The 27912-nt window shown below is 38.6% G+C and overlaps 1 protein-coding gene across 2 annotated transcripts in view; it reads right to left on the reverse strand.

The window, feature by feature from the left end:
* GPR158 (G protein-coupled receptor 158) overlaps positions 1 to 27912 on the reverse strand; it is a 179572-nt gene that overhangs the window by 75267 nt on the left and 76393 nt on the right. For both annotated transcript variants that reach the window (XM_085050487.1, XM_085050486.1), the window contains exons 3-5: positions 26765 to 26867; positions 19185 to 19402; positions 1741 to 1809 (exon numbers count right to left, since the gene is read on the reverse strand). In XM_085050487.1, the coding sequence (XP_084906613.1) occupies positions 1741 to 1809; positions 19185 to 19402; positions 26765 to 26867 (390 nt within the window). The remainder of the gene's footprint in view (positions 1 to 1740; positions 1810 to 19184; positions 19403 to 26764; positions 26868 to 27912) is intronic.

Below are 27912 nucleotides of genomic sequence, written 5' to 3' on the forward strand. Positions count from 1 at the left end.
CTAATCAGGAATTTTCAGCAATCTTTTTTTTCCTACATCAAACTGTCATTTTGCACTTGCTGTATATTTAACATCCCTAATGCCAGTGAAAAAAAAAAAAAAAGGGAAAATGCCTATATGTTAGTGAAGAGCTGAGGAGATGCTTGGATTATTGAACTGCTCCCTCCCAGAACCTCTTCCTTTCTTCTCCCTCTGCATTTAAAGGCTGTGGATGGTCACCAAGCCCTTCAAGTCAACTGCTGAGAGAAGTCTTTTTCCACTGCAGTATCTCAGTATCCCTGGTGCTGAGCACTGAAGCCTGAAGAGTGACAGCCACCAAAGGATGTTCATCCCTGGTGGAACAGAACAAATGGAGGACCAAGGCAAGAACTGGGAAATGAACTGAAGAATGGGTGACAGGCAGGCAGACTGCAGACACAGCTCTGAGCAGCTATGATGAGCCTTCTGGCACACTGTGGAGCTGAGGCTGTACAGACACTGACTGGTTCTACCTGAGCATCTGCCTGGGGAAGCCTGGGTTCTACCTGGCTCCAAGGTTCTTTCTCTGAGAAAGTAAAGACAGCCATGGAAAAGAAACCCCTTGCATTAAGCTTTATGCTATTAATTTCTGTAAATGCTTCACAGCTGAGGAAACAGTGCATGGGCTTTCTGTTCTGTTCACCAGAAAGAAATGTGAAAGAAGTTCTGAAAACCCATGGGAGATACATTTATTGCAAGTGGTAAAAAATATTTGTTCAAAATGAAAAAACCCCAAAACTTTTGTTTCCCTCACATCTGCGAAGTGAAACACGAAAAACTACATAAAGCTATACTGAAAATGCACACACTTTTTCTTTAGAACTTGGAAGGCCCACACAATTAAAAAAATAATGTATAAAAATTCCATCAAGATTTGTGTTTATCATAGTATTCTTCACACATTGTACTGCAGTTTATTTCCTACTTGTTCTTCAACTACTGAAGAGTTTTGTTATCCAGCTCATCTTTCAGTAACTACATGATGGTCTGTAAAAGCATAGCAAATCCTGACTATTGAGGGAAAGAGAACATAAACATATTTTAAAAGAGACCACAACTCCATCTTTGATTGTCTCATGACCTGCATGCTTTCTATCAGCTTCGTTCAATTTACACTTTGATATCTTGCTTTATCTAGTCATTGTTTTAGTTTATGTGGCAATTAACAAACTCAGTTTTTCTGGGACTTTTCAGAAGAGAATAGACACATATTTCTATGAGCTTTGTGATAAACTTCTCACGCGGCTGTGAAATTTTCTTTTTTTCCACTTACAGGGTAAGGGTAATGCCATCTAATTTTCCCAAAGACACCATTGGAGATGCCACATATCTTCAGAAACATCAAAATATATGCCAGCAATGCACTGAAATAATTAATCTCCTTTGTACTACATTCCAGAGAAATACTTGGAATAATCAGTGTCTTCCTTTTACATATCTTGCTTTTTTCCCCCCATAGTATAGCTTATAGAGGAATTGTCTTTCAAAGCAAAAACTCAGCTTAACCCAGAACATCAAAGAACTTCCAATTAAACCACTGGCAATTTTACTAAATTAAAAATAGGGAATTACTGCAAACATAGGAAAACATTTGCATGTTTTTAAGAATATTTACAGAACACAGCACTCTTTGACGTTTATATTTTTAACAGAGTCATTCATACAAAGTTTTAAAATGTCAGCAGGGATACATTTTTTTTTTTAAGTTATAGTTTGACTTACTGGGAAGTACAGAAGAAGTGATCCAAACAGAATGGTTTCCAACAGCACCAGCCCCGAAGCCCTGATACTCTAGAAGACAAAAACCAACACAGAATATTAGAAAATTCTGTCTTTGTGCTATTTGATAAAGGTACCTTCACTTTTGTCAGCATCAGACTTTCACAGTAATGTTTATCAAAGCACAACAGTATCAAGCTGTCTTTCATGCTTGCATGCTTCACAATCTTTAATTCACGGGCCTGTTATGGCTGTGTTTTACAAAATTCAATTTAAAAAATAATTTTTTCCTATGTTAAATACTATTCAACACACATTACCTGGATATAATTTGAAACTGCTAAATTGGCTCTCAAGTGTCAAGAATTAGGGATCATGGGAATTACAGACATGAATTTAACTGTAGAATTTGTTCTGCACGGTTTAAATTTCAAGAAGTCCCTCGAATATTTTTACTTATTTAAGATTAATAACTTGGCTTCCATAATAAGTATGAATAATACACAACTTTACTGAATATAGAGTTTGCTCTCAGACTGCAAGTGCATTTACTTTTTCTGAAATTTTTGCACAAAGATGTTGATTCGTTAACTTGTCAGGACTGTAAAATAATATCTCCTCACTGATTCTAATGCAGTCTCTCCAACACAGTTTCTTACATCTTAAAATTAAACAAAAAAAAAATCAATTATTTTTCCTAATACAAAATGTATTCCAGTAAGTTTGATGATTTATGTGTAGTGCAACTGTGCCTTATCTTAAAGACACAACATCAACACTCGTGAGAATCTGAAATGTTGAAGGTTAATGACTCAGAGAATCGAGCACTGCCAAAGCAGGGGTGCTTTGCTGATGATGTGCAAAGCACAGCCCAGGTGCAGAGGCTGAGAGCACCAGAGGATGACCACAACAAACCAACCTTTGTTCAGCAAGAAGCTGGGTTTGAGCCAGATGAGAGGCCAATAAGAAGCAGATCCTGAGAGATGGGATAATGCTTTTTATCATGCCAGTGTCCTCCCTTACACAGCTGACTCCAGCATCACACAAGACACTGGCAGAGGTCAGTGAACTCATGTCTCTCATGACTGAGCAATAGTCAAACCACTGAAGAATCTTTTCTTTCTTATGATGTACAATGAATCTCTATAGATCAGAATGACCAACAAAGCAACTGAAATGAGCTTCATACAGAGAAGATGGAGCTTATCTGAAACATCTGGTCTCCATGTAACTTCTGTATGGACTTCCATTTCTAAACAAGTCTTTCACGTTCTGATTAGCATTTTCTTACCAAGCTTTTTTCTGGGCAGCATGAACAGAGGATAACCTGCCAAGGCAAAGAATTTCAGCATTTCCAGCTCTTCTTCCATTACAATAAATTATCCCATGATTTTCTTCTCACCTGTGTTCTGGTAGGGACCATCCTCTGCAAATTCTATCTAAGCACTTCTTCCTACCCTAAAAGAAGTGTGACTTAGAGAGCAACACTGGAGTTCAAAATGAGCTTGAACCCAGTTTTGACTGTGCTTTCACCTCACTCTTTGATACCAGGAGAACAGGGAGGTTCACACAATGTTTACAAATACCACAGCTCTTCCAAGGATTCCTCGGCAAATGGAATAGACATTCTAGCAGACATGAATGCTATCCACAACAATGAAGAAAAGCCTATAACTTGAAATACAAAATAGTGCAACCAAAGAACTATTTTTGCATAAGCATAGAAAAGAAAAAAAATTGGTAGGGAATGGAAGTATAAGAATTCTCCCAAACCACATTTTTGAAACTGTTGGTTTTCTCTACTGCAAAAAAAGAGATATTTTAATACTTGATTTTAATGTGTTTTTTTTCCATAATGACCACTATAGCCCAAGAAGTCCAATAAGAAAAAACTATCCAGAACTGAAGCTTTAATAACAGCAATTAACTAGAGAGAAGAAAACCAAAACTAAGGCAGAATATTTCAAAATTAACCCATTAAAGATATTTTATATTAGATATACAGGTGCTTCCAGAAGTCTCTAAGTAACGGTTTTTCCACCAAAAGCTCAATCTTCCACTGTCCAGAATTTGCAAATATGGGTCCCTAAGGCATGGCTGGGGGCAGGATCACAAATACTTGACTTCATGGGCATCTGCAACATACACTGCAGTGAATATGCCCACGTATCTCTGGAAAAAAAAAGCCCTTTCTCTTTTAAGAAAATAAATGAAAGAAAGGAAACCAATGATAAACTAAAGTCTCCACCAGCTGGTGTCCACCTATACAGGCTGCACAAATAAAATTCTGTGATGAAATTCACAGAAATCAGGGCACTTTAGGATACAACCCTGAAATTTCACTCAGTGGGAATTTCACTTGCACGTAATATTTTTGGGGGTTTTTTTTCATCTTTTTCAACAGCTGCTTGGATTTTTTTGCATCTGTCTTGCTTGTTGGCATTTATTCTGGTTTTACTTATTTATTTCTCTGGCTGTTCATCTTGTGTACAGCTTGCTTATTGACACTTTTTCTGTGTGCTCATTTATCTTCCAGGGTTTCATTTCTATGTTTACTTATTTGTATCAGTAAAATTGTCTTTTCTGGACTTCTTTGTCTCACTCAATGGTTACACATTGCCGACACCTAAGTAATACTGCAACTTATTTTGTTTCTAGCTTCATATTAACTTTCGTACTTAGCTGCCTATACCATTTACTCATCTAGGCCTACAAAGAGTACTGTTTGTGAAGGACTGATTTATGCCATGGGATTTGTTCAATCTTCCATCTATCTGCTCTATCCAGACCACATTAGTTGCCTTCGAGATAAACAGTCATTCCTTATCCTTGAATCTCAGAAAGTAACACCATTTCTGTGAAAAATCACATCATGAAAGGCACATCATGTGTGCCTCTTGGCCACTGCTAAAGGGTCATAAATAAATGTTCAACAATTATTTGCATGCAAGAAATTTTAAAAAGTATAGCTGCCCAAGTTCCATCAAGTGTAACAAAACAAAACAAAAAGCTGAAATGGTGTATAAACAACAACAGAAGACACTGCATTTCAGTTTTCTGTGGTCCTAAGCAATCCAGGAAATACAACAGCATTAATTAGCACTGAATTCCTGAATGTCCTGAATATGAGTGTCAGAGTATTTTTTTAGTGAAGGAAAAAAAAAAAGAAATTAAAAGTCAAAACAAAATTATAGTCATCCTGTATCAGTTACATTGTAATACTGAATTAACTGAACTGTAGACTTTTGGTGTCAGTCCAGGAAGACTGCAGGTTCTTCCAGGGCCACATGTCACTGTGTATTATATGAGCATGGTACCATGGAAACCTAGGGAGGGGAAAAGGTTGGCATATTTTGATTTTTTTTCACTTTTGTCAAACAGTTCTACCACTTCTGTTATATAAACAATGACCAAAGAGGGCTGTGATTTACAGAAAATTTCCTTTTACAAAAGAGGCTTCACTGGAATGTGAGTTTGCCTTTCAGATGAATGAAGCATATAAAAAACTATCAGAGGAAAAAAAAATCAGATACATTTTTTCTTTGATCTCAACTTTGAATACATCCATATTTATTAAACCAGATAGCATATCTACCACTCCATGTACAGCTGGAAAACACTTATGGATACATGACAAAATGGTAGAGAAGTGAGGAAATATAGAGAATAGCACAGGTTTGCTCTGCTGTGCTAAGCTGATGTATGGGAAGTGACTAGAAAAATTACTATGCAAACTTGTCTCAAAACAAGTGAAATAAAAGGTGTAGCTAAAGGTGCACGTGAAGGCAATGTGCTTGCTCTGCAGTGCTCCCAGGAGCACCCCTGTGTCCCTTGGGGTGCAGGTCTGGCAGATCCATCCCACTCCACAGGTGAGGACATGGGAGATGTGATGAGACCTTATGGGACTGTATTCCCTAATCTGCCTCTTACTTCTCTGAAAACCCTTCCTGTTCAAATTCTTCTTTTTCCTGGTACAGGTGGCTCTTTACTTCTATTAAATGACAGAAGTGAGAAGACATTTTTGTCAAGTTGAAAACACGTGGTGTGAAGTGGACCTGGTTGAAATGTTCAGTTGCTTTTCTTACTAAAATATGCCTTCCCAACAAATAAATGTTTTCCAGTATGACTGTATTTCTGTCTTGATTTCCATGTTCTGTTTTTCCAAAGCAAACTGAATCTTTTTACTCTCTCTTATCCCATGTATCTTCTCCCAACCACAAAGACACTGTTATCTTTGTTAGTGAAAGAGCTGTGTGGAAAAACTGAACTGCTAATTTTCAAGAATTTTATCACAAATAAAAAAAGTTTATTTTTAAGAAATAGAATACAGAGATTCTTCTTTCTGTCCGTGAGGCTGAGCAACAGCAAGATGTTTAGCTCTTCTGTTAAGAGACAGAAGTTGGACTTGCCAGTTCCCAGACACTGATATTAAGAGTTGCAGAAAAGAGTGCAACTGCATTTCATTGTGGTGTTTATCCTAATACTATTCACACCTGGAAGAGGACTACTGGGGACCAAAGAATGGGCACAAAAGCAACTGGAAGGAGTGCTCTGAACCCTGTTAGTACCCTGGAACAATAGTGTCATAAGTTATTTATTTTCTTGATAAATTCAGGGACTGATTAGGACTGCTACCCAGGTCAAGGAAAATGTCAAATACTATGACAAGGCTTTGCTTTAATTTTATTGTTGTTGGTTGTGGTACAAAATTCAAGCAACTCATTCCCAGCTAACTGCAGGAAACACCCTTTATTTTAAGGGAGAAAGAGTTGTACCTCTTTTGAATATTTCTCTGTAAAATAATGAAAAGGAAATTGTGTGTCCTGCTCAACCTTTCATCATGCTGTTTGAATAATTAATTTTAACCTATTTGAATAATAGCCTCCTAATAGAATATAGATCACAAATACAGAAATATTCATAGCAAAGGCCAATTTACAAAGACAGGCCCATGAGCTACCACTTTACCTGTACTGACAAATTGTCAGAATTTTCTGGCATTTGCAGGCTTTGTGCAATATTACTAAACCAAATAAATATAATCCTCATGTTCTTTCACTTCCCTTTCAAGTCTTTGAACAATACTTACATGAAGGTCAATTTTTTTTCTATTACTAGCTATAGCTGAGCTCAAACAGAACATAATTATTAAATTTACTTTTTACTTGAAAAATAGTCAGGAAAAGCAAAGGCCATCAATCATAAAGCAATTTCATTAAAAGTGCACCAGATGTCAGGCATCCAAGAAATCCCCAAATACTTTATTTTTCAGTTCATGTGGTCCTTGATCCTTCCTGTTATGCAAGTAACGAAACCTATTAGGATATATCATGATGAAGGTAAGGTGTTCTGCACTCAGAAATGTGACCATTACGGCATCCAAGCTGCACTACACCAGCTGCATGACAGACATTTGAGAAAACAATATTTGCTGGCAAAGAACCCCCACAATTTAAATGGTTAATGCCCCAGGGACACCTTTTCTTATAAGAGCAGAAATTCCTTCCTTGGGGACACACTGCTTAGATCAAGATGCCTGCTTCTCACCCAACAATGGTGAATATATAAATGAAAGAAAGTCAGTAAAGACATAAATAACAACTAAGTTCACTTTCAGTCTATTCACAGCTTTATGGTTAATTTAAAAGATGAATGTGTACAATGGCAATAACAAAAAATCTAGATCACTTGAAGTGCCTGTTTCACTAGGTTATGCATTCAATTAACACAGAAATTAAATGAAGATACAAAGATATTACTTTCAAGAATAAAATGCACTCTAATATTGATAACTGCTTAATCACCAGGACATTAAAGGGACTACACAAAACATCTGATGGAATAGGAACCCAAATATCAGAAGCAGGAGGTGGGGCTCAGTATATTCCCCTGTTTAGTTTACAAATAGTTTCAGAATACCTGAACTGAATTTCACCTTTCCTATTCAACATGGCTTCACCTATTACAGAAGATAATACCACAGCTCACTAGAACTGTCAGTGTAAATTGTAGTTCAATCACATAGAAATAAATAGTTTATGGTAAAATATAGGATAAAAAACCCAACCTGACTGCAAAGCTCAAGATTTATAATATCTCAGAGGAAACAAACTGAGAGTGATATAAGAAGGGTTAGAATAAACCTGATAAAGGTAAAAAAAATTCATTATTCTCATGACTTAGAAGGCAAATGAACTACAGATGAAGATCATTATATTAATTTCAGGTGAGGCAAAACCTCATAATTCTGAAGATTTTAAATCCAGCCTCAGTTTATTTTATTCAGTTTTACTTTATAAGAGTCACTCCACACTAATACCTTATAATTGTATCTGAGAAATCCTGATCCTGAAAAATTGTGAGATTTTTCAGCTCTTCAGAATTTATTATGCTAAGTAATATCTCATTAAGTTTAGATCATGGAATGTATGTTTCTCTGGAAATAAAAGAACATTTGTCTTTGAAGGAAATACTGCTATGTATAACTTAATTATTCTTCCTACTACTGTATTGCTGACAGGCCCAGTCCCCAGGAAGCTTCATGTTAGTGCAGATTCTGCACAAGGAAAAAGTGAAAAAGACTGTGCTATCTGCAGAAACCGAAGAGTTTAAGACTTATGGATAGCATGTGGATAAGGGCAGATGAGAGCAATGGAACAACAAGGCAATATCACTTTTCAGAACTAGCAATTAGTAGTCCCAGCCCATCAGTATCCCACTCTAAGTCACGTATTTTGCCAGCACTTGAATCTGAAGACATGCTATGGAGAGCAGGGGATGCTCTCAAAAAGCCTCCATCAAGCATGAGGAAAGTATGAAGGGAACAAGGGGTGTTTTTTTGGAAAAGCTAACAAGATGAGGCTGGTGTTGACACTTGTGCATCAAAGAAATGGCATCGTGAGAGAGAAAAAAGCTCATGTGGGAGTTGAAAAAACCAGAGATATACAGCTCATGTATGATGTCAGGAGGGAGATGCAAGGAGGACAACACAAAGTGGCAGAGCAGTAAATCATTTGCAGCATCATTTGGAACAGACAGGGGCAGCTGTGAATGCATCTGCCAAGGCCAGCTGAAAGGACATTGCAAGAGTCAAGACACAAGACACCAAGCTGAGACAATAAATTTAGGTCTGCAGACTAGCAGAAAACATGTATTAAAAGGGAGCTCAGAAGGAGCTCAGCAAGGCTTAGACATAGCCGGAGGCACAGTGAGCTCCAGAGCCCAAAGTGACGTTTGGTTACAAGCAGGTTGCTACAGTGACTAAGAAAGCATAGCTGGGATGTCCTAGAGGGAAGCAGGAGGAGATCAAGGCTTCTTTTCTGCTATATTGAAGTTGATGAGAAGATGTCAGAGAAAAATGTCATGATTTTATTCCAGACAGGGGGAAGCATGGCTGGGACAAGGAAGGCAGAAAGCAGTCTGACTGTATTCATAGCTCAAAGTCCTAACAAGAAGCTGACAGCATGAGCCTGCTCCTAAAAACCTTCAACTTTCACCCAAAGAAATAAAAAAAGAATGAAGAACAGGCATATGTTTGAGTCTGAGTGATCTGTTTTCAGCTTGTACCACACGATACAGCCAAAACCAACCAACCAAAATATCAAAACCAGCACGAAGTTTCTCTGAACATTCTACCATTAACTAAAAGTTTTGCAAGTACAAATATTCAATAAAAAATGCAAGACTTTGCCCAGAATAAGGTTTCCAATACAGTTTTATATCTACTATTTGAAAGTTCCCATGCGACATTTTTTTCTGATGTTTTCTTTCCCAGTTTCTCAATTCATGTTATTTCTTTCTTCTCTCTGAGTAAAACTTCTAAAAAACCCTATTTTCTCATCTTCATAAGAGCCTCTCCTTAGTTAAATTGGTTTTTCAACATCAAAATGGGGTCCTACTGTTAGACTCTTAAAACAAGAAGAAAGACAGGAGTCTGCTCTTGGAGAGGGAGGCATGCCAAAGACCTCATGCAAGCCACCAGGGACTTTGCTATTGCTATTGATTGTACAAGGAAGGTTCACAGCAGGATACAACTCCAAGACAAATAGCAGGATAAATAAATAATGTCGCTGTTATTCTGCTGACATGATAGGAAGTCTCTTCCCAGCAAATCTGTAAATGCCCATTCACGAACAAATGAAACCAGATAAATGCAACTCTCCTGAAGTTACTGCATCAAGGAATCAGTGGGGAAAGCTTATTATCATGTGACAGACCATTTGGTCTACTCAGATACCCTATAAGGGCTATAAATACAAGACTCAGCAGGAAGCAGAGAGTTAACAGACAAGCAAAAATCTTAGTAGTTTGCTCAGTTTATTTTGTGACTTTAAAACAACTTTGGAGAAACTTTTCTATTGTATAATAGTTGTCATTATTGAAAAGTATTTGCTGGAATTCAAGAATTCAATTACTTTTCATAATTTTTTTTTTAAGTGAAATCATAGTGTAATAAAATTAAACAAACATATGCCTTCACGGCTACTACAGTTTTATCTTTGGTGACAGCTATATTCTTGGCCAGCACCCTGCACTGAAAGTGCACTACCAGCTCCACTCATTGGAACTTTGGGGCTCTGTGTTGTAGATTTCTGTGGAGTACTGGTGGAACAGAAGGCAACAATAATTCACTGACTGAAATGTCCTATGCAGCAAGACATTAAGAATAAGAAAGCAAAGACCAGGAATCAGTTTCAATGTCAAAGTGGAGCAAATGGGTCACAATCCACGGCTGATTCACATCCTTTTGAAGGCAGTGCACTCCTTGAAAAACCATGAATGTTTTCCAGATGGGCCTCCTAAAGTGTTGCACAATTCAACTTTGTAGAGACAAGCATTGGCTTGATATATAGAGACGACTGCAGCTTTTGAATCCTAGAGCTACTGCTTAGTATTGATGAAAAGTTATTTTTATGACCTATCTCGTCCATTAGGAGTAGACTCTAGATAGAGCACTTTTTTTGCTTCCTACCACCCTGCTCTTCTCATTAGCTCTTCTTTACAAGGCTGAACTGGAACCAATGAACATATTTCATATCTAGATCTTTATTTTCTTCAAATTTCAGTTTTCATTAGGCCTAAAGTGTCTGTAGTTTATTTTTCCATTCACGAGCACTTAATGTCTCTGAAGTGTGTATAAGAATGCAAATATATACTCATTTGAAACCTTTGGCCTTATGAAGTGAATACATACAATACTCTGCAAACACAGGGCAACACCTCCACTGCAGCCATGCCTACCAATGCCTGCTGTCTTTGGGAACTCCAGCAGCCAATACATCCTTCCTGAGACTCAACTGCTGCTGCAGGCTAAAAGCCCCTCCACTTCTTATCTTTCCAGTATGGCACTCTTAAATTATTTATGTGGGAGTTAAGAAAGTACAGCATCCCTAAAGGCACATCTTAACTACACAGAAAAATGGGAAGGGACATGCAGATAAAGGAAATGCAAACTCCTCTAAAAACAACAGCTTTGAAAACAGCATCGGCAATGTCTTTAAAGTAGCACACCTGAAGATCACAATAAACTTCCTGAGGAATCACAAGAAACTAGGCTGTCACCCTAGGATAGGATGAAGAAAGGGTGGATAAAGCAGCACACAGAATGTGTATGTGCTGAGTGAACTATCAGGTATGCCCACCAGCACAGCATGTAAAGGCAGCTGCTCCATCTGCGCTTTCCACTTCAGCTGAAATGTCAGAAATTGTTGTCTAGGGAGAAAAAAGCAGAATATGCACCAAAGATGAAAGGCATCCAGGCATAAGCACGTCAAGATGCCACTGTGGAGTAAAAAAGGGGAAAAGGATTGGCTGATTTACATTAGAAAAAGAGGTATGTTTGCAAAGCCAGCATGCTTTAATATTTAAAGCTGTATCACACATCAATAGCCTATGATTACCTCACTCTGAATTACTGCATCCTATCATGGCTGCAGAAAGGGAGAAAAGACATTCTTGAGTTCTTAGTATTAGAACGGGAAACTACAGCATAAATTTGCATGTTGCCTTTCCATCTATGTGCAATTCTGTGCAGTGTTTAAAATTGCACTGTTTAGGAACTGTCTTCACAGTTTTGAAATCATATTTAGCAGAACACTTGAATATATTTACACTAAATGGGATAAATGGAAGAAGTGGTGGCAGAGTGTATCTAGCCACCCTGAACTCCAAATTGAAAATCTGTATTCAACAGAATAAGAACCATACAACAACAGTCTGTAGCTATTATTTGCTACAGTTCCCTCAACAAAGGTAAAATGATTTATTCCTGTTATGCCATGTGGTCCTGTTAACTGTATTTACCTTGATCAGTGTTCAAGATGTATATTTTCCTCCTCTCATTAAAAGTATTTGTATTTTTGTATTTCCAACAGTTCTTGAGTGTTTGTCAATAAAGGGGGAGGGAAGGGGGAAGACCAGTACAATTAAAGGTCATTTAGTTAAAAATTTCCAATATTTGGGATTGGAAACCCAAATTGGAAACCCAAAAACAACCTTTTCCAAGTGTGCCCACTGCTACCAATTTTACCTTGACATGTTGGATTTACATCCAGAGATGCTGGCCACAGGGACATCAGGAAGGTGGAATGACCAGATCTCCACGCTCACCCCCAATTCCCCTGTTTTCAGAACCTGGCAGCAACACAAGCTGGTGAGATGAGGGCAAAGTAGTTTGGCTTTAGTGCAACTACTCTGAAGCCTTTAGCATTGATCTGAATGAGAATTCCCAGCAAACAAGACCCTTCTGAAAAGGTCTAGCATGAGTCAAGGCTGGCAGCACATTCTCATCTCTCATCACAAAGCAGCAATTAGTCTCTTCCACTCTATGGCTGAGATCAACTGCTCTGTGCTCTTTGGCAGCAGAGGTTCTTGGCATTTCTTAAGGGCACTCACAATTCCTCACAGCAGTTGTATCCTACCCAAAAGCTCCCTGTTTGAGCTGGTAAGCTGCTATGCAAAGGTCAGTTATTTTCAGCTCTTCTTTCCAATTCATTCAAAAAGGCAGCCTCATATCTGATGAGCCCTTTAGGTTCTTTGCAGGTATTGTCTTTCTACAGTCCAGTACTTTTACAAAAACATGGTTACAACACAGCTGGTTTTCTCTCTAAGGCTCTGGTAGATTTTTAGACCTACGTGAAGTCTGAAATCTAAAAAAAAAAATCTGATTTTTATTCATAGTTATTTAAATGTTCAGTTTCTTTCTGGTAGCTTTGCTACCCTTACACTGCAAGTAATCAATACTGCCATTGGTCACTCCCTGTTTGAGCTCTCCATTGGTCCACATAGCACTATTTGCACAGATGAATTCCCCTATTTCATTAATGCTTTTTCCTACAAAATCACTTTTAATCAAAATTACTTTTGAGAATATTTAACATCCATGATTTCTGTCCTTGTATAACCAGCTACTTTTGTTAGCTTAGCCTCATACTTTCTGGGTATGTTTTTTTGTAGTGAGTTTTGCATTATTCAATCAATAATAATGCCACAGCTCATAAAGATGTTTGCTTGTATCACCTTGAGCCATTCTGCTCCTTAGTTGTTCAACTCAGAGAATGTTTTGCACCTCTGCATACAGCCATGAAAATCTGACCTGGTAGGGCTGAAAGTTGTTCTTCAAGATCCCCACATACTCATACTCTATCAAAGCCTTTGAAAAGCAAGGAAATAAGAGGAGCATATTCCTTTACAGACTCCTCTGTGATTGCCAAGACACATATCATGACTATCAAAAGCACTGAGCTGTTTCTTGTTTTGCATCCAGTGTCCCTTTACTTCTCTGACACTGCAGAAGCCTCACCACCTTCTCAGGTCAGATTCAGGAAAATCACTCTGTCAGAGAAGTCTAACAGAACTCCAGCATTTCCACCACTGAGGAAAAATCTCTTTTTCCAAGGCTTCATCACACAACTCCCTCAGTGTCACTAAACTGGTGCTGTCAGGTGCTGTCATCTGTTCTGATGGGATTTCACAAATTTTCATCTTCCTTGAGGTTTTCAGGCTCTTGCATCTTGTGTCAATGCCAGGGTCATGGCTTCCAGCTTTCACTACTGATTAGCATGAGGTTGTCTGGAGTAAAGATTTCTTTGAAGTAATCCACACATCTGATTTCTCTTCTGTATTAGTTATGAATAATTTTTCCTCTTTTGTCTCTGTTTGGCACATTTCCCCCATTTGCTCTCCTGCTGAAATGGTTCGTCTTTTCCCATTATAGCAGGAGCATCTCCTCTTTATATTTTTCATCTTTTTTTGTCTTTCCCTACAAAGTTTTTCACTAGTGGTTTAGCTTCTGTTACTCCTGTGCCTTCTTCCAAATTTTTCTTATTCTTTTGATTTTGGAGTTCTTCCTTTCTCCAGTTGTGACTCTTGCAGTTTAATAACATTGTTGCTGAGCTGATCTCAGGGCTGCTGAGTCACTTTCACCTGTGTTTGACAAAGCCTCAAATGAATTCCTCAGAATCGATCTGAACTCTGTCACAGTATCTTCTTGCCATTCCATTTTGTTCTTCTGGCCAATTCCAACTGCTGTCTGAAGTCACTACTTTGCCATTACATTTATAGGTTGGCAATGGTCAGATTGGTCAGCGGTACCAGTAGTTTGGACTAACTGCGTGTCCTATGTTGCAGTATAGATGTATTTAAGTATTCTATTACCACCAGCTGTGGGCTGTTAGCTGTTATCACCTGCTAACGACCCACCCTGGATGACAGGCAATGGGCCATCAGGGACCCACCGTGTGACTCATGGACTTATCTCATCCCATTGTGGGATACTCTGCCCAGGAGGGATGAGCCAGGTGTTCCCACCTGGATATAACCTGGCCTTGGAACTGCCTGAGCTAGCCCTGTCTACTGGGTTCCCAGAGGACAAGAGCTACCACTGGACCTTCAGCTGGAGACTAGACCTTCACAGGATCACTGCTTGAACTCAACTACTTCAGTTGGACTGCTACTACCACCCTAACAGGGTGTTAGGTTGTATCTGACTTTGTCAGTGCTTTTCCTTGTATTATTTCACTTATTTTTAATTTCAATCTTGACTTGTGATCTCCCACTGGTTTGTTTTCAAACCAACACACTGCGTTTTGGATGAACAAGCTGAATTTTGTTTGGTCACCTATTAAATGTGCAAGTCTACATGAGTAACTACAAGGTTTTCAAGAAGGGACATAAGATCCAACTTAATTACTCTTTGCCAAGAGAACAAAAGATTTTCTGATTTAGACTCGTGTCCTACTTCTCTTCATGGCCTGTGCTGCACTATTAAAGAAGCAGAGAGTGATCCCTCCCCATCTATCCTCCCAAGTCTCCAACAATAAAATTATGGCCTTGCAGCACCAGATGTTTTGCCAAAACCACTGTGTTTAAACCCACTAGAAATATAGAAACATATACAAAAATGTATAGAAATACCCTCCATGATTCCTTCCTATTTGAATTGCTTTATACTTCAGGATCTGTGATACCCTTTGCCAATGAACGACACAAAGCAACTAAAAGTAGTGTAAAGCAACTACTTCATTTTTAAAAACATTTGAGTAACCCCTTGATCCTTAATCCCTCTAGTAATACCATAAGAGGAACCATGAATATATATGTGTTCATACATCAACATCTCTCTGCTTTACACGATTTATACCATATTTCCAGCCCTGTGTTTTCCTGTCATCCCTTGGCTACCTACAAATAGTGCAGCTCACCCAGGCCCTTGAGACAACAATTTTTAAGAGCTTTTGGTGGCAGACCTTGGAAGAAGTACTCTCATAGCCACATGCTCAGTCTCCCTTCACAGAGCTACAAATACATTTGTATGGTATCACATTCTCACAAAAGTCCACTTCCCACACTTGCCCATGGACCCAGGACTTCTATTATTTACTACCATTACTCTGAATTTGCAAATGTGTAAGTTGGACCTACTGATCTTTAGTTCTTGTCACTATCTTGGAAAGTCTTTAAAAATACAAATATCACATTTCCTATCTTCCATTGCTCCTCCACTGCTATTAATGTAAACTTATTCCACAGTTAACAGTTCAGCAGTTTTCTAGACAGAAGTCTGAAGAGGATTCTTTAGAGGAACCTTAAGAAGTTGTTGAAGAAGAGACTTAGAACTTCAAAGACTTGTAAAAGTTCCTCCAAAGAGAAGCCAGGCTTTTAAAAGCCACTCATTTGGCTTGCTATAGGCTTTGCCTATTTATTACCATTCATTTTGTCAAGACCTTTCACTCATGGGAACTCACAAGCTGGTATTTACCAGGTTTTCTGTATGGTACTATTATTATAGCCCAGGTCAGTAACAAAGATCATGTCAAAATGAAAGCTGTATCATCACATTTTGTAAGTAACACTTTGGCACTAAAGGACTCTGTTCTCATTGCCATGCTCTGTGGCAGTGCAGCAGTCCATCTTTTACCCATGGTTGGTCTTTTAGTAACTGCCTTGGATCTCCCACATACTCCACACTTTTGACAAAACCAGGCTGATGGCAATTTTCCATTTTAAGTACTGCTTGGTCATAAGAAGTGCAACCAGTATGATCTGAAGAGCTGAGGTATTTCTTCACTTCTCTGAAATACTCATGATCTGCATCTGCTCTTACTGATATGTTGATTTTTTAAGAAAAATGTCACTGCTGTCATAATCTAAAGGATGCTCATGGACCTTTATCATTCTTTTTGTAAATTATTACACTCACAGTATCCCTGCCAAGGTGCCTGGGATGTTTCTTCCCAAGTGCTTTCTCTTGGCAGACCTTAACTTTTCAGGCTCTTAGCTTTTTGAAGGTAGTAATTGCCAGGAGCCCCCATGAAGTATAAGCGTTCAGAAGTCTTCTGCAGTCACTTTTACTCAAGAGGTAACTTGATCCCATTTGCCTTCTGATTTTACTGATCAACAACTAGATCAAAATGCCATTCTTCATTCCTTTCAGCACTGAAAGCGCCTTAATTTAATATCTTTTATTCTCAACCCCCATCTTTTGCTCCCTTAAACACTCTGAAATTTGCTTCTTGATATAGTAGCAGTACACCATTCTTTCTGTTAAAATGTTGCATTAAAAACTATTTTTTCCAACAATTTGAATATTGTAGTGCTACACGTGGGAGAGAATCCAAAGAAATGCTCTTCTCTGACACCCACACAGCACAATGAAAATGAGCAGTTTCATCACAGACACATATACTAACCTAATTGTGGTTTGCTTCACTAACAGTTGGAAATTCTCAAAAAGGCAGATATTTTGAATATACTTCAATGTGCTCTTTCATTTTCATGATTTTACCTCCTTGGCAGAGAGTACACAGTAACCTACTAGTTTTCTTCCTTCAGTCCAAATTTCTGTCATTTTCCAGTGTAACCAGAAGTTTTCTGAGGCAAATACTCATGTTTCTCAGTATGTTTGCCCTTCATACAACTTCTCATTTCATGGTAAACACACAAGATCTTTTTCATGCTGTACCAGCAAGATAAAGAGCACTAAAGGAATATCCAAGAAAAACCCAACTGTGCGACATGAAAAGCAATGAAAAATCTATTAGTTTCTATTCCTTGAAAACATCCATCATAATGGAAAGGTTTGTTAATCACCATATTACTTTTTTGTCTCATGTTTCCTTCCCTTTTCCTTATGAGATACACATTTAGAGAAAAATCAACTTTCTTGTACGGTACCAAAATTGTAATTGAATCCATCTCTGGCCAACTGAATGGACTGCAATGTCTCAAATGCATCATTTTGCTTTCTGGGAAAAAGAATGCTTTGTTTTATGTCTGGTTCATTCATTCAGATGACATGATTTCTAATGGTAAGAGGGAATCTGGAAAAAAATAAGCTCAAACTTTTCTAATGAATGAAAAGCTCTTCAGAAACAACAAAATATGTGTATATGCCTCTTTAGTATCATTTTGGTATTAAAGATTCAGATTCCATGCGTTTCTTTACTCATAGACTACTTTGGAGAAATAACTAATCATCACAAAAGTAAAAATGTGCTTTTTATTACTAGCAGGTTTTGTGAAACACAAGATTTCTGTGTCACATCTAATAAAACTATATCTTTCTTTTTACTGGAGCAGATGTGTATATCAGAACACATGTAAGTGTACAAGTGCAAGAATGCACACAGTTTTACACGTGTCTGATCTCAACCTATTTGTGAGAAAACATAAAAATTTCTTATAAAACAATCAACATTTCAGTGTGTAAAAAAGAAATCAAGCCCAACTCGCAACAGCTGCGTATCAATTTGAAGGTCTAGAAACAGTTTTCACTCACAAGCAATACTTCTTTCATGATGTTGTCTATGACATTAAAAGTTAGTAACATTACCAGATTAAAACCTCACAAAAGCAGAATAAAGTTTTTCTGCTAAGTTAATGTCAAGCAACTAAACAGATGTCTACACTGAACTTTTCATAACAAAAAACTTTATGAATACAATTAAGTCTGTAATTTGAATCATTTAATACAATATCATTAAATACAAAGACACTGTCAGAAGAGGGGGAAAAAAACGCCGAATGTTATTGCTCTTTCTGTGATTTCCTGCCAGGATATTAAAGTATTTCAAAATGAGCCACGCATTTGTAACACAGACACTGCAGGATCAGGAAGACTGTGGGATCAAGTGTTCCAAAAACCAAAATGGAAATACTTATCTAGTTATAAAAAGTGGATGAAGCTATTAATTTCAATAATGTAGCATACTGTGTGCACACCTACATCTCCCAAATGTAGGTAGTGAATATATGCCAGCTTCAGTTAATTTCTTTTTAGGAAATTTGAAGTTTCAGAGAATATTCTGCATTTACTGAGGCAACAGTGAGATTCCAAGAGATGTTACCAGATTCTCAGTGAGGTAAAAGCAGAAAGTTAATTAGCTTAGTATAGAAATGCTGCATCAGCAATTTACAGACACTCCTTAATATACTCATGCTTTAATGAAAAGAAATAATAATCTTTAACCATAGAATCACTTTAAACTCTCTATGAACTATAATTATTCAGAAAGATTTCTCTTTGCCATAATTATTTTCCATCTAATCTTTCAAATATATTGAAACCAAACATCATTCTCAACAGTGGTAAAACAGAGACTTTCAAGATCCCAAGTTTCTGAAATCCCCATGTCCCCTTAGATACGTGCATAATCAGCCTTGATTTTCCAAAATTGCTTTGAACATAATAGTTTCCTTGATTTTTGCTGAACATCTATAAATGCAAGCATATTTCACTGGAAGACACAAATTGCTCAGCTTTTTTTTTTTCACCCCAAAACTACATAAACAATTTAGGAAAACATTCCTTTTTGGAAATCCCATCCTCCCCTAGAGCTGAGCTTCTTGCCTGAGAAACTGAGTCTCAAAATGGGAAGCCATACACCCGAGATAAATGAGTACATACCACCCAGGGAGCAGGAATATCAAAGTAAAACAGGTGGGTTTACCTTTGCCTTGCGGAAATGGTAGACCACCAGCATGCTAATGAAATCCAGCAGCATACAGAGCGTTTGGAAGGAGATGATGGCCAGCCGTAAATACTTGTCCTCCTGGGCATAGCAGGGAGTATCGTCTGTGCAGAAAGAACATCCTTCTCTGCACGGCAGGCAGGTGTAGACTTCCTCTGACAATTCACCACCAGAAAAGCGATTTTCTGCATCCTTTCCTGAAAGTATCAGAAGAGCAAGGGGAGACACCTTTAGTTGTACAGAATGGGGAGTTCATCACCAGTCCTCTGTTGGGCTTTCTTTCCCTCCATTCTCTCTCTTCAGGTTACAAAATAGCTTGGCCAGTGCTGCTTTTCTCCCTGAACCATCCTTTGTAATGTTCAGAAAATGCAGGCCAATCTAGATGTGAGGGAAAGTGAGCTTATCTGTTGAGCTTTTATTTGACTGAGCTCATCAAATGCTTTCCTGTTATATTTAAAGTGGGCTAAATCTGCATGGGAAATTCCATGAAGAATAATTTTGAATGGGAGGAAAAACTACATTCAATATTTGGGAATAAGGAATGGATTTTACACAGACACATGAAGGGCAGACACATTAAGTACCTAATGTTCATAGTACAAGTCCTGATCCTATTTCAGATTGTTCCTCAATTTTATAAAAATGCTATCTAGTGAATTAATGACCTTCAAATTAGATAAAACCCTTCTTAATTAACATTTGTTCAACATGCCATTGCATGATTGCACTACTCTGTCCTCAAAGCAAAACCAGTGCACTTAGACAAAGTATAATTTTCCATTGTTCACACAAGCACACCAGGAAGAAAACCTATTGGAAAGTTAATATTTTGTCTAGGAAAATCAATTACTCTTGAGCTGACATCTCATCCATTAGACTGAACTCATCAGCAGCACACACAGAAGGATTCCTAATTTTTCTGATCCATGACACTTGCCCATAAACCCCTCTAAGGCTGCTTACCCTATAGGCAGTGAATAGAGCAAAAAGGTGAAAGAGAAATGGGGCAAAAAAAATTGTTAAATAAAAGGAAAAAATAAAATTTTTGAAAATGTCTGTCATGGGCAATACAGCCTTAGGGAGCTTACATAAACAAGAGAACATGGCTGTGAAGGCAAATCAATGATATGTTAGAATGTGTGATAACTCCTCACACTTTCCACAGTTCTAGAGAATTGCTTCAACTTCTTTGACCAAAATTCTCCCTCTCTGTCAGTGAAAGTAGTAAATCATGCATTGCTGAGTCCTTCAAGAAACAGCCTATTCCACCTATGCTGCACATGCACATAGGCTTACGTAACCCTCTCCAGACTTCTAGCTTGAAACAATTGAAGCAGAAGGTTATCTACAAGGGTAATTACTTCTTGCTTTCTGAAATCTATGTCTGAATGCGCATGAGCACACATCTGCAGCCAGGCAAAGCCTGGGAAAGGGACAGAGGCCATATACCCAGGTCTATTTATCTAGCTTGTTGTTCCAGCAGCTCCATGCTCCTTGTCCTCAGTGTAGGATGCTTCGCTCCCACATGCCATAGTGAGCAGAGAACAGGATGGTATTTCTCAATAAGATCGTGAATTTCTCCTTAGAGCTTTATTCTAAACGAAGATGTTGGAAACCTGAATATAGCAGAGTAGTGCTGACTCATGCTGGAAGTCAGATTTTTAGATAAAATGAGTCAGCTAGGAGAGATCTTGTGCTTTTTTGACCCAGACTGTGTGAAGCAGGAATGGAAATCTTGGAAAATAACTATGCTTGGGCATACCAAGCAGATGGAGTACCTCTAAGGAACACTAACCTTGAAGATATCCAAGGACTGGAACTTCTCTTTAGAGCGCACACCCGTGGACCTCAGCCCATTATGATTCCATGAGTTTAACAGAAAGCACCTTCTCCAAATCTAACATCAGATCCCTGCTTCCTTAATTACATCTAGAGCAACAGACCCACACTGTCCTCTGTCAGAGACAGAAGTTACAGTCTCCCACCTTCCATCTTCATATCCAAACCAAGAGTGCATTCCCTACTGTCCAAGTTTTCCGCTTTATTTCCTCAACATTTATGCTCATATCAATCTGCTTTTCTATCATATATCCTTTATAACTTCTATAGTTGCCCTTCAATTATCTCATCTCTTTAAAATCACACATTTCTGAGCCACATGAGCCATTTGTTAATATATTTTTATTGTGTCAACTAAATAAATTATTTGCAGTATAAAAACTTACACACTGAAAAAATTATAATTAAAAACCTAGAGTTAGGAGACTACTTGTCACAAATACTACATTGATATAGCTTGGCAATTTGCATGACCCTAAACTTGATGCACTTACTTTATTTCTGAAATGCCCAACCTTGAAGGTCATTGCAAATACATTATAATCTACTTTATCAAGCAGTTTCTTATCTGAATCATATGAGGGAGTTTCTTCACATGGATGCTCATCACATACTACAGGGATAACAGCCAATAAACAGTTGGATGTCAAAGTAAATATCCCACAGATATGACTTCATAACAACAGCAAGCCTTTGTTTAGATGTGTCTGGTGTCATGTTTAGACATGGGCTGCCCAGGGAGGTGGTGGAGTCACCGTCCCTGGAGGTGTTTAAGGAAAGACTGAATGTGGCACTGAGTGCCATGGTCTGTTCTATAGTGGTGTTTGGTCATAGGGTGGACTCAGTGATCTCAGAGGTCTTTTCCAATCTGTTGATTGTGTGATTCTGTGATATTGTCTGTTGTGTAGAAAAGGGAGGTCACTGACGCACATCTTCTGCACTGTCTGCACTGCCAGCCAGGACTGATTTTTCTGTGAATATCTTTTGACAATGAAATAGAGGTGGAGGTGTCTGAGGAACGACTGGATGTGGCACTCAGTGCTCTGGTCTGGTTAACAAGGTGGGGATCAGTCACAGGTTGGACTTCGTGATCTCAGAGGTCTTTTCCAACCTACTGGATTCTGTGATTCTGTGTGATTCTTCCCTATAGCTAATAAATGACAGATCGAAAATATTGGATCTACTTGAGATTTTTCACAACATTATAAGGAACAATTAATAATTTCCTTACGTTTTTCCTTTTTATTTTTTTTCTCCTCGATAAAAAGAAAGAATGTTTTTCAGACCCTCTAAAATAAATTCTCAGGAAAGAACTGTTCATTGTATATATCACCAACTGGGATCTTGTCCACTCACACCCTAACTACATGTCTCAAGGCACAGCTGCCCAATGCATAGTTGAACATTTCTGCCCTTTTCGTCTGGTCCTGTCCCCTCACCAATGTCAATGTAACATCAATTCAAAACACAGACAGTCCAAGCCAAGCCTGGAGTTACTGCCTCTCACAGGACTGCTAGGTGTTTCATTGTGCCTTCTCCTGTCTCAGCAGTTCTTTGGGATTACATGTCTCCTGCAGTGAATAAAAACAATTTTTCCTCCTCAAAAGATGGCAAAATATTCTAGACACTGGTAAGATAGATGGACAGGAAGTCACTTCTGCTCTGTGTAATGCAGCAGCAGTTTCAGCACCATCACAAATGAGATGGAGGCAAATACTGTGCTAAAGGAGTTAAAACTGAAAATGAGGAAAGTGTAAAAAAATACCATTCTAAAGGAAAGAAGAACAGAAAAAAATGCAGTAACCAAAAAATAAAAAGGATAAAAATGAAGGAGAAAAGAACAAAGGAAAGTAGGTGGAAAGTAGGACTAGGGACACAAACTAACATGAAGAATAATAAAATAAAACAAAAAGCTTAAATGTTTCAGCTATTTCCACTCTACCATATTTTTTTCCTAGCTGTTCTCTCTTCTATCCCAGTCTTATTTTTCTATCTGATTGGCCCATCTGTTTTTGAAATGTTCTCCTGAGGGTAACTCTTCATCAGCTTTGGTTCTCTTAAGGACACTTTGCCACGCAAGGGATGCCACAGCAGCTGTGACACTGCCAGCTGAGATCTTCCTGCAAAGTAAAAACGGCACCACAGACTGCTGGGAGCCAGGGCAGGGATTGCTTTGTCCCAGATCAAATCATCATGCACTCCAGTCAGAACTCAACACATGAACACAGAGAGCACAATGTATGCTGAGCACTGAGCAGCACAAAAGACTGATCCTGATCCTGCTCCTGTTCTGTAACAGAGTAAATTAGGAACACTGCAGTTGCATCAGCAATGTTGCAGCAACTTGGTGAGAATGTAGCTGGACCGCTTGGCACTTAAACCTGGTCATCAGCCATGGCCATAAGCCTCACCCCAGAAAGGGATCACTGAAGTCAGGGAAAACCTTCATATGTGCTAAGATCTGCAGGTACAAGTTCTGTTGAAGAACCAAGGCCAGGGTAAAAATTGGGAATTCCTGTTGAACTGGAAACCACTCTTGGAAATTTTTTTGTGACCATAGCAATGTTAGAGACAGCAAAGTCCCATATTCACACACAAGAGCCACTGCTGGTGCGAGCAGGGCAAGTTCCACATCCAAACAGCAAGAGCTGAGAATTTCTGCGTTATACGAATGATGCATTGCTAAAGAGCAAACTTCAAGCTTGAACAGAGCACCATTGTTCTGCTAAGAATTTTCCAATGCAAACTTGATTACCCCATGAGGCAGAGAACAGAAGTGCTTTGGAGAAGGGTGTTACAGGAATGTTAAAATGTAAGTAGTCATCAGCTAGTCTATTCTACCTATACTACTAGTGCTACCTAAAAATGAGCCATTAGGAGAAAGTGCATAATCATGTACTCAAGCACTTCCAGGTTAATACAATTGCTGTATGTGAAATGCATTTTTTTTCTAAAATTAATTTCCAATCTCAAAAGACACCCTGGAAACAAGGTAATAACTTTGTGCCCTCCTAGTACCCAAGGTCCTCATTAACACATGCAGAAAAATAGAAAGGTTTTACATATTTTGGCACCATCAGTTTTGCACAATGAACGCAGTCTTGGGAAGGAAATGTCTTCCTACCTGCTTCTTTTCCAGTAACAGAACAGCCTGACTTCCAGCTGTGCCCCGGTCCCACAAACTCTTTGGGAATGTGCAACACATGAAGCCTCCCTGGGAGCAGCAACACCATGCTGCTTTAAGACAGAAAAGCAACTGATTTGCAGAATCTTTCCTACACAGGACACTGTTTATGTCACGTTGCAGGTTCCCAAAGGGCCTACCAGGAAAGCGTGTAGAGTGTCTGACGTCTCTGCAAAGCCATATAACACAGCTATTTTCAGACTCAAACCAAAACACTAACCTGGGCCTAAAGCAGAACCTTTCCCTCACTCAAAAGCTGGACACTTCAGATACAATGTGCAACTGTAGTTAACCATATTCTGCAGTGCAGAATCCCAGTATCATTTTCAAGACACAACACAATCCAATTTTTCAATCGAGTGAAGTATAAACGTGGTCATTTCTTCTCTCTATCTTCTTTCTTATACTTTGACACCTGCAAATCTTTGCTGCCTCTTTATGTTCTTCCGCTAGGAATACTTTCTAAATGATTAACATTCCTATTCAGTTTCATCTCTTTTATCATCAGATTTCACCAACCTATCTCCACAAAGAGATCTCCAGGTCAGACAGCTTCTGTCAAAACTGCTTGCAGAATTCGTGTCTAGAATTCCTATGCTGACATCATTTTGAACCACCAAATACATACTACAGCCATTTTAGCCATATCATTTTTTCTCTTGTCTTTTTACAGAATGCAGCTGTGTGACAGGGCCAAGTTTCCTTTGAACCACAGGCTTTTCTCATTACTTTAGTAATTTCCAGTCTCACTGTTCACTTTTTAAAATCATCTATACAATTTGGCAGATGGAGATGCATTTGGACGAATTAAAGCCATTCTTCATTACAGTTTCAAAACTCAGGTTACCTCACAGCAACAAAGGCTCAAATCAAACTGGCCCCCACATCCTAAAATATCAGCATGTACAAACTTTCTTGAGATAAATCTCACTTTATTAGGGGCTAAATAGCCATTCTAAAGTAACTATATAGGCTCTTCATTCTATAGCAAATGGAGAAAAAATTGAGGTGTTACTTTTTCCGTCTAAAGACAAATCACCCTCCAGGGGAGCCATGCTCTTGATGCTGACTGCAGTTGAAACTTAGGTGACTAATACATACCAAGCATACTCATTTTGCATAACTGATATGAAATAAAGTTAATCTCATCCCTAATTATCAATGTTGTTATGATCTCTAGCCACATTTTTGTATGTGTTCTATGGCATTTGGTATGACAAAAATCTAAGAAGCTTTTCTTTATATGCTCTCTCAAGGAATTAAATCCTAACTCCACCAGAACTCACCACACTTCAGAAGGAACCAAACATCATCCTTACTCTGTCAAAAGATTTATACAGCCCAGAGAAATAGCACTATCACAAGGCTGCCCTCTGCAACACTTTACAATATGAAAAGACAAGGGAAACACATAGCAGATAAACTGTTGAACAAACTGTGCTATTTATTCTACAAATATATACAGGAAACATGATATACCCCCTCTCTCCATATATATATATATATATATATATATACACACACACACACACACACACATTAAATGTTGAATAGTACTAGAGGTATTTCTATAGGAGAATAGAAACAGCTATTTTCACTCAAGGCAGGAGATAGTACATGCAGTCCTGGACCAAGCTTGGTGCAAGTTACTCATTGCCATTCCCTGGATATCTCATAGAAACTGATCTCACAGTGAGAGCTGATGACATGAACCTCTGGCTAAAGGATGGTGCAAAGAAGCTGGGCATGACATGAAGCTGAAAGCAGGAGGCAGAGGAGGATGCCCTGTTACACCTTCAAGCAGCAGTTCTGCACCTGTGACTGCAGCTTGAGTTCTACCAGTATGACTGCAACAATTTCAGCACAAAATCAGTACAGAGGTTTGGTCATATGATGACAGTAACAGACATCAGCTTTGGGAATGCAGTTTGTCTGTTTTCTCTGCTGAGCATCAACTGAGCTCTGTTTCTCTTATTGTGGGAAACTCAGTCTAAGTTCCATTTGATATGTGTCCTGGGCATGTGCAGGATGTATGTCATCCATACGTACAGCCAGACAGACTCCCAGGCTTGAACCATCTCTGTTACTTCATCACCACATATCTGAGTTTGGATGCTCCCTTGAATTCTCCTTTGCAAATGAAGTAAAATGAAAACAATTAAAGCCCGCACAAATCCCAGAAGCTAGGGTATTTTCATTTCTTCTGGCTAAAGAGAAAATTAGTAGATTAATTTCCAGAATACTTGTGCATAAGCACAGATGTCAGAAATCTCTATTTCCCCTTAGCAAGACCTTTTTCATGTTTTTAAATTTATTTACAAATCAAATATTCTTCAAGTGGGTGTGTTTTCCAAGATCCTCAAGAGTATCGTGAATGACAAACCAAAGGGCTAGAACTCCTTAAGTGATTATATAATCTGAGAGTTGCAAACCACTGGGATTTTACTGTATAACCCTGACGAGGATAAAAAGCAGCCCTGCATTATTAATGCTAGCTCTGCTTTATTTTTTTTTAAACTCAGGCAAAGGCACTTACTCTGAAAGCTGTTCACTGAGAAGATGTTGGGATGATAGAATCCAGCCTTGCAAATACATTTGTAGGCTCCAAGCACAAATCCAAGGCCTTTAATTGGCATGCACTGTGAGAAAGGGAAAAAAGAAAAGTCACGCAGATGATCATACAACAATATACTCAGATGTACATTCAAGCATAAAAACATTACAAGAAACTCTGCACAGACTTCTAAGAACAAATAGACACTCTTTCCAGACTGACAGTATTTTCTCAGCAGCTTTTCCCATAGTCATCTATCACTCCACTTTTTTTTGCCTTGCTGCTCGTCTCCAACAAACAGCAGACAGCTATAATCAAGCCTGTCCAACTGATAAACTGACCAAGGACAAATTTGACTCTTGCATGTTTGATCTAGGCAGGACATCAGACAGCTGTGGTTTTTTTCCTGAAGGGTTTCCAGCACTTCTCCCCAGCACAGCAGGTTATTTCAGACAGCTGGAGCTCACACTATGTGAGGAAGAACATGAACACCTGCAGCCAAGCCCCAACCTGCTGGCAGCACATGTCACTGCCCCTGGCAATCACAGCAAGGTGGAGACAGCCCAGCTAAGGGAAAGACAGCAACTGGTTAGAGAAAATGGCTGCAGACATAAATCTGACCTGGGTGAAAGAGAAAAAAGCTATGCCAACTGTATGGAGCCCCATACTTTTAAACTATTTTGTAATTTTTCGAGGTAGAAATATGTAAAACAAGTTTTGTTTAAACTCAGCTTCACTCTTGCTTAGTTTTGACATCAGGTCAGCCACACCAAATTCATTACCATGACAGAATATCTACTGTCAGACCATTTCTGTACATCAAATAGACTATGCCTAGTACAGAGGGAAGAAACAGTGCAGAACATAAAGGTAGAAACACTTGTAAAATGATGTTTCCCAGTACAGTTTATTTCACTTCATCAGATGAAAGTACACTACTATACCAGATGCCTTTCCCATGAGTATAGGTGTACCTATAGTGCAAGTGTACCATGAATATGAACTAGACACTCGCAGTTCCCCAGTGCCCAAGTGAATGATTTAACTAAAACAGCCTCTGACCTCTCACATCTGTATTTTTCACTTTGTGACTGTCTGTGATTTTAGGACATGCTTCAATATCTAACTGC

This window comes from Lichenostomus cassidix, chromosome 2 (assembly GCF_008360975.1).
Source record: "Lichenostomus cassidix isolate B80296 chromosome 2, HeHo_3.0, whole genome shotgun sequence".
Classification (NCBI taxonomy): domain Eukaryota; kingdom Metazoa; phylum Chordata; class Aves; order Passeriformes; family Meliphagidae; genus Lichenostomus; species Lichenostomus cassidix.